General features: G+C 44.0%; 1 protein-coding gene across 6 annotated transcripts in view; it reads right to left on the bottom strand.

The window, feature by feature from the left end:
- thbs2a (thrombospondin 2a) overlaps positions 1-18,959 on the bottom strand; it is a 174,476-nt gene that overhangs the window by 103,829 nt on the left and 51,688 nt on the right. For all 6 annotated transcript variants that reach the window (XM_060916832.1, XM_060916831.1, XM_060916833.1 and 3 more), the window contains one exon: positions 5,471-5,644. In XM_060916832.1, coding sequence (XP_060772815.1) covers positions 5,471-5,644 — 174 coding nt within the window. The remainder of the gene's footprint in view (positions 1-5,470; positions 5,645-18,959) is intronic.

The raw sequence follows: 18,959 nt of genomic DNA, 5'->3' as shown, positions 1-18,959 counted from the left end.
TTTTTAAGTGGGAGAACTTGCACAATTGGTGGCTGACTAAATACTTTTTTGCCCCACTGTATACACACAAGATCATGTTGGTTAAGAGAAACAAAACTAAAATTTGGTTACTGAGATGGCTGATGTCAGAATCCGATGTCATTACTGTGTAACTTTGAGTGTCTTTGACATAACATTTGTGCTTGGTAATTGCTCTTGATAGCTGTGTAGTCACTGTAGTGTGTTTGTCTGTATGGTGATTGGTGAACCATTTTGCATCATAGAATATGCCGCAGCGGTGCAGCCGCATGGACTCTGGGGCCTGTGATTGTATTGCCCAGACCAGTTGGTCTCCTAGTGGAAAATCCTTTAAAAATGCTCTGGTCAATCGTATAAACAGTATATGACAAACATGTGTAATACCCCATTCCCACAATGTCAGGTATGCAAGGGAGACAGATTTAAGTGCAGAAGTAATCTATTTAATAATAACGGTACAGAGTATATACAAAGTGCACAAACACACAAAGGCAAACAGTCCAAATCAGCAGGCAAAATCCAAAACACGTGAAACAGGCAAAATGGTCAGGCGAGGCACAAACAGGATATTAGAAGCAAAGCAAGAACGGGAATGAGAAACAGGCACAGGAATCAGAAACACGGGCAGAAAGGCTCGGTAATGCGTACTAACGTATCATAGTACTTTGCAATGATCATGCATCAGTACAGTCCTTAAATAAGTGCACACATAGCTCCTTAATTAAGTTCAGGTGCGCATTATTAACAGCATGCGTGCTGGAGTCCACTCGGTGTGTGTGCAGCCCGAGGTGCGCCTTCAGGTGCACGCGCCACAGCGCGCAGGACTGACACACAAACAGTGAAAACCGTAAATTTTCCGTTATTATGCTATAATGGTGTCCTGTGGGAATGGGAGTAAGGCCCACTTTACACGGGGACGGTATAAAACAAAAACGCAAAAGTCCGTTTTCGTTCTCACTTTTTTCCGCGTCTACACGACCGTTTTCAAGGAGGAAATCTGCGTCTATACGGTGACGCATAAATGTCTCCGCTATGTCTGCACGCATGCGCAACGTCTTCTGTCTTGTCTGATCTGCACATCTGCACCGCTGTTCTGTCAAGTTATCCTACCAAGCCTACTACGCATGCGCGAAATCCAGGAGGGTAGGAAAATTCAACAGTAGTTTTGTCCCACCGATCAGCTGGGCTGATAGAAAATCGGTGAGAATTTTACGCATTTGCCGATTTTTATGTTTTGTGCGTATTGGTCAAGTCTTTGGCCGAGTCAAATAATTTGTAATGACTTGTTTTGAATAATAAAATGGTCTGTATGAGAACTTGCTAGGATAACTTTACAGAACACCGGTCCGGCTGAGGTACTGTAGTGCTTGAGGGAGGAGCAGGAGCAAACCGAAACTCTTTTAATCTGCCTTTATTAAGTAACACTCACTCTTGTTTCGGTGAAGAAGAGAAAAGGCAGTGTCCATCTCAGCAAAATAAACCCGTTCGGCTGCTAGTTTTGTTTTCATTTCGGGTTTATGGTTTCACGAGCGGGCGGCGTGTGTGTAACTTGGCGACACCAAACTGAGGAGCTCCAGCCGGGCGGGTGAGCAGGAAAACACATCTACTGCATTAAAACACAGAGCAGCTTGAGGGTCCGTTGGATCGATGTAATCAGACATGCTCTTACTTTTTTACTTACTTTCTTACTTCCCGGGCTGGCATGTACAGTATATGACATAGGTATGACGTAAACACATACCCGACGTGAGCAGATCCGAGCAGAGTTTTGCGTATTGGGTAGTTTAGACGGATATGCAACGGGGGCTGTTTTTAACTTATCCACTCTGGAAGGCGTTTTCAATTTTATCCGTTTTTCAGCCTCGGAAACGCCGTCCCCGTGTAAATGAAAGGCACTTCTGATAAAATATTTAGTCGTTTTTACCCGACAGCGTCCTCATGTAAACGGGCCCTAAAACAGCAAAGTTGAAACAACAATCTTCTCCCTGTCAACCTAGTAACATTTACAGAAATCTTTTGTTACGGCTCCAGTGGAAATTGGAACAGCCAAATCTACGTGTTCTGATTGGTCATGACATTGCTGGCAGTCACATAAATGATGTAGTTCAGGGCTTTTCAAAGTGTGGGGCACACCTCCCCTAGGGGGCGCGCAACATCAGGAAAAATAAACCAGAATAAGTTACTATTGCGGACATTTAGCGAACTTCAGCTAGCCTTTGCCAGAGACAAAATAGATCGATTTTTAGTACCTAAAGCTGAGTGAGGAGACAGAGTCTGGGCCAAGCAAAAAAAGAAGGAAGTATGACCACGATTATTTAAAGTTTGGATTTTCATGGACTGGATCTGAAGATGCTCCACTGCCACAGTGTGTTGTCTGCCACGATGCTATGAGATGTTTAAAATGTGTAAAACAAGATGTTTAAAAAAAAAGCACAGATGTTTAAAATGTGTAAAAAAAAAAAAGAGGTTTTAAAAAAGCACAGATGTTTAAAATGTGTAAAAAAAGATGTTTTAATAAAGCTCATATGTTTTAAATGTGTAAAAGAAAAAAATAAAAATGTGTACAACAACCATTTTTTTTAAATACGAATGGAACATTAAGTATAGCAACAACAAAAATTGTAGGGGGGCGCTGTTGTTTATTTGCTCTCGGGGGGGGGCCTGACTCTCCCACACTTTGAAAACCCTTGATGTAGTTGTCACGCTCTCAGGCTCACCTAACACTCAGGACTCCATTTCCCACAATCCCCCTCATACACCTGTCACTACCACGTGCACTTCATCAGCCAAACCAGAGCCACTTCCTAGTAGTGGCTCTCCTGAGTTCTAATTATCATCACCTGTACCTCTTTGTTTATATCTGTATTTATACTCCTCTGTTTGGTTTACCCTTTGCACAGTATTGCCTCTATATTTTCATGAGCGGTTCTATTTCTGATTGCATTCCCATGTATGGCCCTTTTTGCCTTCCTGTTTCACCTAGCCCTTGTGTTTGTTTGCTTGTCTCTCTCGCTTCCTGGTTTCTCGATCCCCGCCTGTTTTTCGACTCCGATTTGCCTAGCCCTTGTGTTTATCTTGCCTGTGCTTTTTCTGATTCCCGGTTCTTGGACCATTGCCCGTTTCTCGACTACGATTTGTCTAGCCCTCATTACTGTGTTAGATTTCTCGGTATTGACCTGGCCTGGCTTTTGTACATTGTCTTCTCTCACTGTGTTCATTAAAGCATTGAGTTTATTTTTAATCTGCGAGTGTCTGGTTTGTCACAGCCGCTTTACAGTAATGATATTGCAATGGCACTACTCATACTCAAAACAACAAGCAAACACTGGCAGACAGGGCTGTCGACAGGGGGGGACAACCGGGTATTTTGTCCCGGGCCCAGGCATGAGGGGGGGCCCAGAACTGGTCCCTCATGAAGATGCCATTAATCATTCTGTTTCATTTCAAAATGTGTTGATTTGGGGGAGAAAAATGTGCTATATTTGCATTCAATGAATGATTTCTGGCTCTTTTGCCTTTATTGTCTTCGAAAATAGATTCAAGAACCCACCTACCACCCCAATGCAGAAATGGTTTGGTCTTTGATTAAGGTGCCAAATAACACGGCACTATTCCATCATAACACTTCGACAATAAGCGTGCGAGCCCGTTTGCCAACATGCACAAGTCAGGAGCAAAGAAAAGAAAAGAGAAAAAAAGATGAAGAAGCCAAGAGCCTCAGGGGCTCACTGCATAGATATTTTAGAAAAGATTCAGATGATGCAGCAGGTGGTGAAGGCAGTGGGGCAGCTGAGCCAGGTAAGACACAGATAACTTTTTTCCAGCCCCGTAATGTAACCCCAGCACGCGCGACGCGCCATTCATAATTATAAAGTAGGGGATAGCAGGGTACACTGAGTGAACACTGAAATGCACAGGGCATTGAATTATTTCATAAACATATCGGTTTAATAACACTGTGTTGCATATATCTCAATGAAGCAAAGAATAGCACATTGGCCCGCAATCATATCCAAATGTTTTAGGCACGCTTGCTGAGCTGCGCTGAGCTGGACTCCGGTTAGCTGAAAGCCCGTGGAACGCTGCCTCTTGTTAATTAAACCTTATTTTGTTGGAAATCATCCCGTGTAGATACGACGGCATGTGAAATTGCCAGCTAGATAGAGTTTAATGTAACGAATGGGCTATAAATGGGGTGTTTTGAGGTTAGTCTGTTGCAAAACATTAAACTTTCGCTTAGACTGGATACTCTTCAAACAATTCCCTTGCTCAAGTGAAAAATGATAGGCCTGTATGAAAAGCGCAATTAATGAAAGTAGCCTAATAAGCCCTAAATGAATAAAACAACCTCTGTTTTATTGTTGTTGCTTACACGTTAAGATTTTGAAATCTTCTCGGTCCAGTTCTATATCCAGGGAACGTTGTAATCCTTTTGGTTTATCCATAATAAACGTGTCAGCCCCCAGGTCAGATAGGCTAATGTTACGTGGTTGGGAGGGTGTCAATTTTTTTTGTAACATTCTAAATCGAGTACGGAAAGGACGTTTATGAAAAACAAGACAAAAAATACACTGAAAAACTCACTGTACACATCACTAGTGGTGATGCTTCTATGTTCAGATTTTGGGAAAGCCATAACTCCGTTCTCATTGAGGCCCAGTTCCATCCCGTAAACAATCATTTTGGTTTATCAACTACCTGCGCTCAAACATGTCACAGGAGAGGCTCAATGGGCTGGCTATGCTCTCTATAGAGCGCGAACTTGCAAAGAAGCTGGACTTCAATGACCTTATTGACGACTTTGCCACAGCAAAAGTCCGGCGCATTGCATTTCGCACCTGAATAGTTGCAGACTAAGGAAATGTTCAAACTGTAAATATGTTGAAATGTTGAAATAAAATGGTTGACTGTTATAATGGGCTTGGAATACCTGTTATTTAAGGGTTGGAGTGAATGGAGACTGTGAAAAGAGGGGTTGGGTGTGGGTGGTTACTGTGTGGCGATGTGCGTGCGCGCGTATGTGTGTGTGTGTGTGGGGGGGGCCACTCAGATTATTTTGTCCCGGGCCCAGCCAAAGCTGTCAACGACCCTGCTGGCAGATACAGTGGGAGTGCTGTCTCTGTGGGGGATATGTTCCAAGATCTGATGCAGATAGCTGAAACAGCGGACAGGAGCGAACAATATACAAAGCTTATCTTTTGTATACATACATATGATAAAGTTTCACTTATAAACTACACAATATGTCAACAACACTAAATAATAATACAATAAAACAATATACTCTAATGTTATTTTATTACATTCTCTCTCTCTCTCTCTCTCTCTCTCTCTCTCTCTCTCTCAGGATTCTGACATTTCCACTTAATATTTTTATCATTGTTAAGCATGGCGATGGATACAAGTGCAGAAAACTTTTATTTATATAGGACAGTAACTACCATTAACATACCTGCAGGGCAGTCCTGCTTGTTGCACATCCTTTTGTGTTCAGCTTCTCCTGAGCACCCTTTTCCTCCATACTGTGGCTGAGGGCTGTTACACGCACGTATTCGACTCCGCACACCTCCACCACAAGTTGCTGAGCATATCGCCCACGGCGACCATGGACCCCATCTTCCATCAACTGCAAGCATGCTTGGTCAAAAAATTGTTCTTTAATAACAGTAGTTTATGTATATGTATTGTATGTCTGTGAGGGTTTTCACTCTTCCAGGTCAGTTCAATGTCAAGTAGTAGTAATTACCAAATTATGTGAACACCTGACTATCACACCTTTATGTAAATGTTGACCATTACATTTCAGATTTAGTCCCCCTTTGGTTATAATCCACTCTTCTCTGAAGACTTTCTCCTCGATTTTGGAGCAAAGCTGTGGGGATTTGTGCCCATGGCTATAAGATTATTAGTGAGGTCAGGCACTGATGTCGGACAAGAAGTCCTGGTGCACAGTCGGTGTTCCAATTCATTGCAAATGTGTTCAGTAGGGTTGAGGTCAGGTCTTTGTGCAGGCCACTCAAATTCTTCCACACAACCTGGGCAAACCTAGCTTTGTGCACAAGGTCATTGTCATGCTGGAACAGGATTGGGCTAGGCCTCTTACACCATAAAAAAAGACATTTTAGAGGATTGGGTGTTTCAAACTTTGTAGCAACAGATTAGTGAAGGCCCATACAGTGTGATGGTCATGGGTCCACTTACTTTTGGATATATATATATATAAACACAACCCCAAATCAGAAAAAGTTGGAATGGTGTGGAAAATGCAAACAAAAAAGAAAAGTGATTTTGAAATTTACTTTGACCTGTATTTCATTTGTTGATATTTTTGTGCCTATGTAACCACACACATATACACTGATGTAATCTCACACTCACCTATTTTAATTGTGTATTGTTCTAACTTCTGCACCTGCCTTTTTTATCATATGTTGTAATCAGCTAGCCAAGGCCATTTTCAATCAAGCATTGTGCAGTCTGAATCGAGGGTTTTTCAAGATGCATCACTTCTTATCTTATGTTTTGATTCTTCCTGAATTCATACTGGAAAATTTGGCTCAGTTGATGCACAATACGAGAAAGGTGAGATGTACTGCCCAATAGAAAATAGCAAAGAGGTATGATGTGACATTAACCAGTGAAATTATTCATCAGCTTTTTTTTTATTTAATAAAAGTCTAACTTTTCTGCAAACTCTTGACCTTGAAGTCTTCTTGCTTGAGAGAATTTCCATGACACTGCAGACAGTACAAACTATGAATATTCTGGTCAACTTCATTTCATTTGTTAATATACATCCATTCCTGCATTTCTGGCCAGCAACACATTAAAAAAAATTGAGATGGGGCAATTTAGGATTAGCAATGAGGTAAAAAAAAAAAACAATTAAATAATTATGTGATTTGCAACAGGTGATGTGAACAGATGATTGTAATCATAATTTAGTACAAAATCAATATCCAGGAAAGGCTTAGTCTTTGCGGAGCAAAGATAGGTCCAGAAACTCCAGTTTGTCAACAATGCATGAGAAAATTATTGAAATGTTTCAAAACAAGTTCCTCAAAGAAAGACAGGAAAGGATTTGGACATTTCACCCTCTACACCCTGTATAATATCATTAAAAGATTCAAGGAATCTGAAGGAATTTTGGTGCATAAAGGGCAAGGGCACAAGCCTAAGCTGAACACCTGATCCCTGAGACAGCACTGTGCCATAAACCATCATTCATCTGTAGCTGATTTAACCATATGGGCTCGGGATTACTCTGGCAAACCTTTGTCAAGAACTACAATGTTGTGTTACATCCACAAATGGCAGTTAAAATTTACTGTGCAAAAAGGAAAATTTATATTAACTGTGTCCAGAAGCACTGTTGAGTTCTCTGGGCTTGGAGGCACCTGGGATGAAATATCACAGTGTGGAAATGTGTATTGTGGACAGACAAATCAGTATCCCAGGGTTGTTGTTGTTGTTGTTGTTGTTGTTTTTTAAGAAATATGCACTGTATGCTCTGGACCAAAGATAAAAAAGACCATCCAGACTGCTACCAGCAACAAGTCCAAAAGCCAGGGTCTGTCATAGTATGGAGTTGTGTCAGTGCCCTTTGCAAAAGTAACTTACACTTCTGTGGTGGCAACATTAATGCAGAAAAATTTAATGCCATGGGCTTCCCTGCAGGTGGAACTGCAGCCATCTATAAGGGTTTTTAAAGCCGGCACATACGCGCAATCAGGTAAAACGTGCAATGACTGCCTGTACCTCTTTATAAGCCCTTCAGATTCCTCATGCTGGTTTTAGATACAACTGTCACAATTTCCCTCTGAATGAGCCAAATTTGCCTATATAATTTCTCAATTTCTTGGCCGAGCATGGGCCACAGGAGCCTGGCAGCATAAGCTAACTGCTAGGTCCACAATCAATTCTTTTGTGTCAAAACTCAAGGGCACCTTTGATCATCTGCTTGGAGGAGAGGGCCTGGTGTCATCCCTCCTTCACATGCACCAAGGTGCTCACTTGATGGCAGACTATGCCATTGAATTCTGAACCTGTGCAACTGCCTCATGTTGGAACACCTCTGCTCTTCAGGAAACATTCATACAAGGTCTGTCAGAAAATCTGAAGGATGAATTTGGGGTTTGTGAACCCCAAAGCAGTTGGAAGAACTGTACCAGTTATTGATTAGGCTGGACAATCACCTGCATGAATGATGCAGGATCTGTATAGGTGCATCCTCACACCTCCAACCACTGAATGGAGCATGAGGAGGGGGTAGAGCCCATGCAGTTCAGTTTGGTGCCACTGACCTGCCCACTGGAACCCAGGGGTCTTGGCACCCCACAGACAAGTGCTTGTATTGTGAACAAACAGGTCACTGGTGTGCTCATTGTCCCCAGCTGAAGGCAAAAGGCAGGGCCATCTCAGGAAGGGGGGGACCTGTGATAGCCCAAAAGTCTATACCTCACCCTATGGGCGTTTTCCTTCAAGCCAAGCTTACTTGGGGGGGGGGGGAGATCAGCCCACTGACCTGGAGGCCTTCATTGATTCTGAGGCTGCAGGCAATTTTATTAATGAGGCCCTGGTAACCCATCTGGGTTTGCCAGTAGACCTGCTCCCTTATCCTATTCCAGTGTTGGCACTGGATGGGTGACCCCAGGGGTCAAGTCCTATATGCACACAGACTTCACCCATCATGTTCCAGCTGGATTCTCACACAGAGCTCTTACTGTTTCATGTTATGAGGGTCCCAGAATTACAATGGGTGTTGGGATTGCCCTGGTTGCAGGCACACAACCCCTGGGTAGACTGGTCCACCAGGTTCATTTCAGTCTAGGACTCTCAATGCTCCCAGAGCTGCCTAAAATGCATACACACCTCAGCAACAAGGTTATCGGACCCAGTGGATCTTTCCTGAGTACCACCTGAACATTGAGACTTCAACGAGGTCTTTTCAAAAAAAAGACACAGACCCTTCTCCCACATAGATTGTTTGACTGTGCGATTAACCTGCTCCTGGAGACAATTCCACCCAGCGGCAGGCTGAGTGGAACATGGAACAAAAGATTACATCAAAGAAGTGCTGTCCCTGGGGTTTATTTGCCCATCAATTTCTTCTGTGGGACTGAGGTTTTTCTTTGTGAAAGAAAGAGACTTGTGCCCCTGCATTGATGATCATGGCCTCAATGCCATCACACAAAAGGAAAAGTACCTGCTGCCCCTGATGAATTCTGCCTTTGAATGCCTGCAGCAGGCCAAGATCTTTACAAATAGGACCTGTACAGCACTTATAACCTTGTCCACATAACACTGGGTAATGAATGGAAGACAGCCTTCATGACATTGTCATGACACTAGGAATATTTAGTAATGCCCTTCAGCCTGATGACTACACTCAGGATATTCCAGTGTTTCATCAATGACATCCTCCAGAAGATGCTCCACCACTACACCATTATCAAGGGGAAGCCATGACCTAATGGTTAGAGAAGCACATTTGGGAACAGAAGGTCACCTGTTTGATTCTCTGGACCAGCAGAAATGGCTGAAGTGTCCTTGAGCAAGGTACCTAACCCCCAGCTGCTCCCCAGGCTGCTCTGGGTATGTTGTATGTCACTCTGGGTAAGAGCATCTGCTAAATGCTTGTAATTGTCATGCTCCACCCCGGACATCCAATCTGGAGATTACAGTTCTCCCACATCAGCGTGGATCTGGGACGGGAATTCCATCCTGCCTGCTTCCCCGTTCGGTGAGCGCTCACCTGAACTCATTTCCTGGTTTTCACCGCTGCATATTTAAATGCCATTCTCAGACTCTGACTTTGCTAGAACATCTCGTTTGCTACTCTAGCTGTTTCTGTGCCTCTATTGCATCTCATGGTTTTTTGCTTTAGCTATTTTTCTGGTTCATGGTTTTTTACACTAGTGTTTTTGTCTTTGCCTATCCTATGTTTTTGTCAAGTCTTTTTGTCTCTTTTTACCCAGACTATTTTTGCCATTTGTTTTTTGTCCTGTTTGTTTACCTTTTGCCACACCCTTTTTTTCCCTGGATTAAATCACCGTATTTATTGGATTACTGTCTGTGTTCTGCTTTTGGATCCTTATCTCACCACATCTCCACCGCCACTAACAGTACATTCTAGCCAACATGGATCCAACGGAACTCACCCATCTGAGAACGGCCATCCAACAACAAAGGACTCTCCTTGGGACCCACCAGCAAGACCTCCAACAGATTACCCAGAACCTCGCCACCCTGTCCAACTCACTCAACCTCCTCACCACTCAGATGCAGCACTATCAAGCTGTGCCTACCCCTGCCCAGCCGTCTCCAACTTCAGCTCCTGCCACTGCTTTTCTCCATGAGCCGAGACTCCCAGTAACTCAGCCCTACAATGGAGAGCCAGGTACTTGCAGATTGTTCTTATCTCAATGCTCATTGATCATGGAGCTGCGACCTCTGACCTTCCCCACAGAATACTCCCGGGTGACATATATCATCATGCTCCTCACCGGCAAGGTCAGGGAGTGGGGGGGGGGGGCAATGGTCTGGGACACTGACGCTCCCTTTTGCTCCTGTTTCAAAGATTTCTCTGAAGAGATGAGGCGAACATTCGACCGTTCTCTGTCCGGCTGTGAGGCAGCTAGGGAACTCATGGAGCTGCAGCAGGGGTCCCGGTCTACCTTGGACTACACCATCGAGTTCCGGACATTTGCAGCATCATGTGGTTGGAACGAGAGCACCCTGGTCAACGCATTCCTGCATGGCTTGTCCGATGCCATTAAGGATGAGCTGGTATCACAGGAACTGCCGTCAGACCTCTCCAGTCTCATGGACCTCACCAACCGCATTGACGCCCAGATCCAGCAACGGAGGAGAGAGAAGACCTGCCTCAGCTTCACCTCCTTGACCACGGCCTTTGAACTGCTCCAGGGAGCCAAGATATTTACTAAGTAGGATTTACGCAATGCCTACCATCTCATGAGGATCAGGGAGGGGGACGAGTGGAAGACAGCCTTTAACACCACCACGGGCCACTACAAGTACCTCGTGGTCTCTTTCGGCCTGACCAACGTGCCTGCAGTCTTCCAGGCACTCGTGAACGACATCTTAAGGGACTTTCTTAACATCTTCATTTTCGTGTACCTGGATGACATCCTGATCTCCTCTTGCTCCTTGGAGGAACATTGGGGCCACGTCCGGCAAGTCCTCCAGCACCTGCTAGAGAATAAATTGTTTGTCAAGGCAGAGAAGAGCGAATTCCACCAGAGCTCTGTCTCATTTCTAGGGTTCATCATCTCCCCAGCTAGGATCCAGATGGACCCCCTCAAGCTTGAGCTGACTGGCCCACCCCATCCTCGCGACGAGAGCTCCAGCATTTCCTGGGGTTCACCAATTTCTACAGGCGCTTCATCCGCGACTTCAGCACGGTGGCCGGACCTCTCACGGCATTGACCTCAATTAAGACCCTGTTCAAGTGGGGGGAGGAAGCAGAGAAAGCCTTCTCCATGCTCAAGCACAAGTTCACCACAGCACCCATTCTCACTATACCCGATCCAACCAAACAGTTCATCATGGAGGTCAACGCTTCTGAGTCCAGGGTCAGAGCCATTCTCTCCCAGAGGCCCAATGATAACAAGGTCCACCCCTGCTCCTTCTTCTCTCACTGGTTGTCCCCTGCTGAACAAAATTATGACATCAGCGACAGAGAGCTGTTGGCCATCAAGCTAGCCTTGGAGGAGTGGAGACACTGGCTTGAGGGGTTGGCTCTCCCCTTCCTTGTCTGGACCGACCACAAAAACCTAGAATACCTCAAGTCCACCAAATGCCTGAATTCACGGCAAGCCTGATGGTCTCTCTTCTTCTCCTGGTTCCGAGTCACACTCTCTTACCACCCAGGCTCCAAGAATGGTAAACCCGACGCCCTGTCCAGGATATTCTCTGCCTGCCAGGAGGAGTCTAGTATGCCCGAAACCATCCTCCCTCCACACTGTCTGGTGGGGGCTGCCCTACTTGAGGTAGAGACATTAGTGCAGAAGGCCCTGGAGCAGGACCCTGGAGAAGGTAACTCAAACAACATACCACCTAACCATCTGTTTGTTCCTTGTTCTGTGCAAACCCAGGTGCTGCAGTGGGGTCATGGCTCCAAGTTGGCTTGTCACCTGGGAGCTGCTCGAACCCTGGTGCTCATCCAACAGTACTTCTGGTGGCCCTCCATCAAGGAAGACATCCAGGAGTTCGTGGCAGCCTGCGACACATGTGCCCAGAACAAGACAGCCAATTGACCCCCTGCCGGCTTGCTAAGACCACTCCCAACTCCTCACCGACCCTGGTCTCACATCGCCCTGGACTTTGTCACAGGACTCCCCAACTCAGGTGGCAACACATGCATCCTCAGTTATTGACCGTTTCTCCAAGACAGTCCATTTCATCCCTCTGCCCAAACTTCCCACAGCTAAAGAAACCACCAAATTACTCATCCTTCACATTTTCCGCCTACACGGACTCCCCACTGACATCGTCTCCGACCGGGGTCCTCAGTTCACTGTGCAGTTTTGGAGGGCCCTCTGCAAACTCATTGGGGCTACCTGTAGTCTCTCCTCAGGTTTTCATCCTCAAACCAACGGCCAGGCAGAACAGGCCAATCAGGATTTGGAGGTGGCACTCAGGTGCATGGTGTCCAGGGATGCCGGTTCTTGGAGTAAGTACTTACCTTGGGTCGAGTACGCTCACAACACTCTCCCAATAATTTGGTTCAGGCACCTCTTATTTTTAGATGAGAGATTACCAAACCAAGACACCAAGCAGAAAGATAAACCTGATTCAATAAAAGCACGATAAAACAGGGTCAGCAGTGTTTTGTCAATGTGAAATGACGACAATTTCCTGAGGCAAAACAGACACTGGTTCCCCTTTTTATATACAGCTTCACAGTTTGCCTCAAAAGTCAGTTTACTATCAATGACTGTGCCAAGATACTTATATGTTTCAACTCGTGCTGTCAAGCGATTAAAATATTTAATCACGATTAATGTCGCGACTGTCATAGTTAACTCGCAATTAATCGCAATTTAATTGCACATTTTTGTCACATGAAAAACCATTGTAATTCTCTTATCAGCATAAAAAAGTGAATGGGCTTGCTCACCGTTCGAACTACGGGGGTACACGGGGGATCCGAGATCCCCTGAAACAGACATGAGATCCTTTGAAAACATGATTTGGGAAATGTTGGGGGGTCTCTAAAATATTGGCAAAATGATGTTCATTGACATAGCAATCGTGTGTAACGGGAAGCATTTGCATATCCGAAGTGAGCACGCGATGGAGAGCCGCGCTCTGAGACAAGTGCAAGCACCCCCTCCCCCCCAAGGGAAAATAAGGGACCCCCCCCCGAAAATATTGGCATAGTTCGAACACTGGTTGTACCAATGTTTTTTTTTTTTATTGCAGAGCATAACACGTCTTTTCACAGCCACTGCAAAGTGGGGCTGGAGCCGCCGATGGGAAAACGAAACTTAAACCGAGCACCGTGGCTCTTCGGGGGAGGGCAGAGGACTCTGGCTGTGTGGGGCGTGGCATCATGTCACAGAGCGTTAATCTCACGATAAAAAAATTATCGCTGTTAAAATTGAGTCAAGTTAACGTGTTAATAACGCGACATTTTTGACAGCACTAGTTTCAACACATTCTACTGTCTGACCCTTTATAAAAGTGAGTTCCTGTGCCTGGGGGAGTTTCCTAAAATTAATTAACATGTCTTTGGTTTTTAATATGTTCTTAATATGCAGAAAGGATTTTAATATGCAGAAAGGATTCATCACACCATTGAACAAAGTCCTGAATGACTGGACTGTGGCAGGTTTCATTGTCCTTCAGCAGACTGACAATGACGGAGTCATCTGCATACTTTAAAATGAATCTGTGAGAGCGTCTCACAGCAGTGACCTTCAGGGGGAGATGTTGTCCCAGCAACAGCCTTGGCTGAGGCCAGTGCTGTCTGAGGGAGCTGAAAACAGATAAGATGGGGACCTGATCAGACAGAGTGCCATTCACTCTCACTCTCTGTGTTCTGCTTGTTAAGAAATCTAAAATCCAGCCCACAAGACTAAAACTTAGATTAAATTGTTCTAAAAGCCTCTCTGTTAAAATGTGGGGCTGAATGGTATTAAAATCAATGAATAAAAGCCTTGCATGCATTCCTTTTCCCTCAAGATGTTTATGAAGCAGGTTCATTAAAGTGACTGTGGCATCCTCAACTCCTCGAAGTGGTCTATAAGCAAACTGCAGAGGATCCAAGTCATTCTCTGTCTTCTTTATGATTTCAGACCTCACTAATTTTTCAAAGGTTTTCATCACAATGGATGTCAATGCAATGGGTCTAAAATCATTCAGGGTTTTTGGACATTTTATCTTGGGAACAGGGACAACTACAGCATCCTTCCAACATTTTGGGACATGCTGAGTCTGTAAGAACTTATTAAAAATATAATAAAATATTGGGCACAGTTGTTTGGCACACGATTTGAGCAGTCGACAACAGATGTTATCAGGTCCTAAGCTTTTATTTGTCTTTATGGATGAGAAGGCCTTCACAATATCTGTGTGTTCAATATTAAAATGATGGTTGTCTTCAAGTTTATGACTCACTTCCTGCATCTCTTTTCTAAAATCAAAAACATCAAATTGAGAATAAAAACAATTAAGAGCATTTGCTAGATCAGAATCTGAGTCAAAACCCTCTAAAGTGACAGTGCTTCTATTTTTTGGGTTACTTATGCCTGCTATGGCTTTCATACTTGACCAGGCAGAGCCAATATTATTTGTAGCCATTTTGTCTTCCAGTTTAATTTTATAGTCCTGTTTTGCTTTTAAAATGTTAATTTTCAGCTCCTTAGTGGCTGTGTAAAAAGCAGGGACAGAACCAGACTTGAAAGCGCATCTCTTAGTCTGTAAACTGGATTTCACAGATTTTGTAACCCAGGACTTGTTATTGGGGAAAATTCTGACCTTCTTGCATGGTATGATCATGTCTCTGCAGAAGGCCACATAGGAACGTTACATCTGCTAGTTCATCTAAATCCTCATCACATGCCTCTATAAACATATTCTAGTCTCTGCAGCCAAAACAGTCCTGCAAGCACTGCACGGACTCCTCTGTCCAGTTTCTAATGTCCTTCGTTTGGACTTTTTCCCTCTTTAGAACAGTTCTGTATGTGGGTAGAAGGTGGACACAGTTGTGATCTCCATTTCCCAGGGGAGGTAAAGGAAAAGATTTATATGCCTCCTTCACTGACCCGTAACAGAGGTCGAGAGTCTTATCCCGCCTAGCGGGACATGTTACATATTGAATAATGTTAGGAACTGTCTTTTTTAAGGGAAACGTGGTTAAAATCACCCAATACAAAGTTTGGGGCATCAGGTGAGATAGATTGAAGCTTCTGCACAACATCATAAATAGTTTTACAGGTAGAAGACGCATTGGCTTTCGGGTGAATATACACAACGGTGATAAAAAGCTGGGGAAACTCATGGGGCAGGTAAAAGGGGTGCAGAGATACTGATAGAAGTTCCACATCAGGAGTGCAGATGCGCTCTCTCAAAGTCACAGAAGTCAGTGGTCGAAATACTTTTTTCCAGTGTTCTGCAATATTGCAGAATGTCAAAATTTTGTTCTGCAATTTGGAAATATTTTTTGCAAATACACAAGCCTCCATACTACACCCTTCTCAACCTAATAATGCCTATATTTACATCATATCTAGCTTTACAACTCATAGCATTACTATAATTCTTTATTCTCTCACTCTATTTTTAATTTTAGTCTTCACAGATCCTTCTTTGCAGCAAAGTTATCATTCCATGATACCTCCACAGGTCTTTCATCCCCCTTGCCCTGACACTACGGGCTACTACAACTTGAAGTATACCAACTAATTCATAAATGTACTAGTTATCACACCTACACATTATCCTTCCACACAACATACTAATAAAGGTATCACATCACATCACATCACATTATCTCTAGCCACTTTATCCTTCTACAGGGTCGCAGGCAAGCTGGAGCCTATCCCAGCTGACTACGGGCGAAAGGTGGGGTACACCCTGGACAAGTCGCCAGGTCATCACAGGGCTGACACATAGACACAGACAACCATTCACACTCACACCTACGGTCAATTTAGAGTCACCAGTTAACCTAACCTGCATGTCTTTGGACTGTGGGGGAAACCGGAGCACCCGGAGGAAACCCACGCGGACACGGGGAGAACATGCAAACTCCACACAGAAAGGCCCTCGCCAGCTCCGGGGCTCGAACCCAGGACCTTCTTGCTGTGAGGCGACAGCGCTAACCACTACACCACCGTGCCGCCCTAAAGGTATCACCACAATAAAAAATAGAACACAACTGTTCTTCAAGAAACAAAACATTCATTTTCATGTTACATGTCATGTTACATTTTGTCAAGATTAAGTTTCTAGCTTGAAAAATAGATTGTTACCCAAAATGTACTTCATTCACAGTGTTTGCATCTGCAACCTGTAGTTTTAAATTGAAAGCAAGGTTTCAATTCTACATTCTGTTACATTTTACGATGATGCAAAGAATTGATGCCATTAAGGAATAAAACCCAACTGGCAAATGGAAAGACATTTGGGTTCATTGTGTTTGCCTGGCTTCTAAAGTGCAAGGTCATGAACTGAACTGAGAACTACTGCAGGGGCTTCACTGCTCTAAACTAACAACAGAGAACTGGGTACAAACTAATCATGGCAGAACTGAGAGCTACAGAACTACTGAGAGCTACAGAACTGAACCTATGAGCTTTGTCTTACAGGGCAACTGTTTTACTTTGTGCTAGTCTGCACCACAGGCAAGACAGCACTAGTAAAAAAAATAGAACATGTACACAAAACATGTATTAGTGTAGCTTGGTATGAGAAAACAAAATATTCAAAAGTATCTATGAATAAAGGTAAAACACTGTTGCTGTCTTCAAAAGGGATATAATATCAGTATAATTTTGCATGATTCAACAATACAATATATACAAACCTATACAATTTACCAATATATATGTATGCAACTATAACAGCGACCGTCTTCATTTTTGTCACCCTCGCGGACGCGCGATCTGTCGCTGTTGTTGTTGGAGTTATGCTGGCTGCCGGTTTTGCCAAGATACGATAAAATCATCCTTGTTTTCTTGGCGTTTTTGTCGGACTCTTGCCCCGAAGAAACAATCCTCTTCTTGGGAGCCATGTTTGTTGTACCGCATTGAATTCTGGGAGATGCATGGCGGAAACTGCTGAACACTGCCAAGGTAGTTGTCGGGTCCTCCCGGCAGGTATTAAAAGTGACAAAATCTTACATCGGAAAATGGCAACTGCCCTTATTTGGTTGTCATCACCTTTCTTCTGTATTACGTAAATATTGCTCAACTTTGACCTGGAAAACGCCATCAGGTTCACGCGGCGCAGGTTTCAGTTTATTTACAGCGCCACTAGTTTGCTAAATTGAGAACCATTGAATCCCGAGCCTGATTTTTTCATTCTGCAAAATTGCAGGTTGTTTAATTTTTCTTCTGCAATCTTGAAAGTCATTCTGCAAAATGCAGACTGCAGACGGGTATTTCAAACACTGGAAGTGCAGTATCTCAGGTTAGTGTAGAGGCATACCCCTCCCCTGTGTTTTCCCCGCCACCTTAGCGTCACAATCTAGATGGTGCGGTGCTCCGAAGTCGCTGACTGACAGGTCACTGTCCTTGTCACGCTCAGTTAGCCAGGTCTCTGTGAACGCCATCACGCAACAGTCTTTAAAATCCTTCTGGAAGCGGACATTTCCCTGAAGTTAGTCCACTTTGTTCCTGAGAGACTGAACGTTCGCCAGGATGATTGAGGGCAGTGGGGTCTGGTTGAGCTGCAGTTTCCTCAGCTGTAGCCAGACACCCCCTCGCTTCCCTCTCTTCCGCCTTCCATTCTCCTGTACTCTGCCGGAGAATTTATTCTCGTGTCTCCGTCTTAAAATGAGGTCTGGAACCTGTAGCATGACACTTGGCATGCCAGCCAGCCTCACACAGTTCAGTTTCAGCAGCTCATTCCTGCTGTATTGCCTCCTGGCTTCGTTTGCACAACTGTCATACAGCGTGAACAGGAGAAGTAGTAAAACAAACAGCTCAGGGCATAACGGATCCATATTAAGTCAGTAAAAACACCGTGCACACTTAAAATCTCGAGAAAAAAACTTACACGTACTTAAAACCAGACAAAACAAAATAAAACAAGATAAAACAAGTACAAACGTGACGCTGACATGAGAATGCCAACTCTCACTGCCAGTTGCAGCATGCGCATGCACCCCCCAATGTTCCCTAATTCTGAAGATTGGGTTTTCCAGCAGGACAATGCTCCATACCATACAGCCAGGTCAATCAATTCGTGGATGGAGGACCACAAGATCAAGACCCTGTCATGGCCAGCCCAATCTCCAGACCTGAACCCCATAGAAAACCTCTGGAATGTGATCAAGAGGAAGACAGATGGTCACAAGCCATGAAACAAAGCTGAACTGATTCAATTTTTGCATCAACAGTGGTACTGTTTAAGGTCACCTAAGAGCAACATAAAAAACTGGTGGAGAGCATGCCAAAATGCATGAAAGCTGTGATTAAATGTCAGGGTTATTCCACCAAATATTGATTTCTGAACTCATCTTAAGTTCAGTTATAAGTATTGTGTTGTATAAATTGAATATGATCTTTATTTCTATGCATTATTCAAGGTCTGAAAACACAATCTTTTTTGTTATTTCAACCAGTTGTTATTTTCTGCAATTAAATGTTCTAAGTGACAATATTTTCATGTGGATTTTGGAGGAAATGTTGCCAGTAGTTTATGGAATAAAACAAAAATGTTCATGTTCCTCAATGTCAGTACACCCACTG

The sequence above is a fragment of the Neoarius graeffei genome, chromosome 3, assembly GCF_027579695.1.
Source record: "Neoarius graeffei isolate fNeoGra1 chromosome 3, fNeoGra1.pri, whole genome shotgun sequence".
Lineage (NCBI taxonomy): Eukaryota > Metazoa > Chordata > Actinopteri > Siluriformes > Ariidae > Neoarius > Neoarius graeffei.
This window is presented reverse-complemented; position numbering and strand designations above follow the sequence as displayed.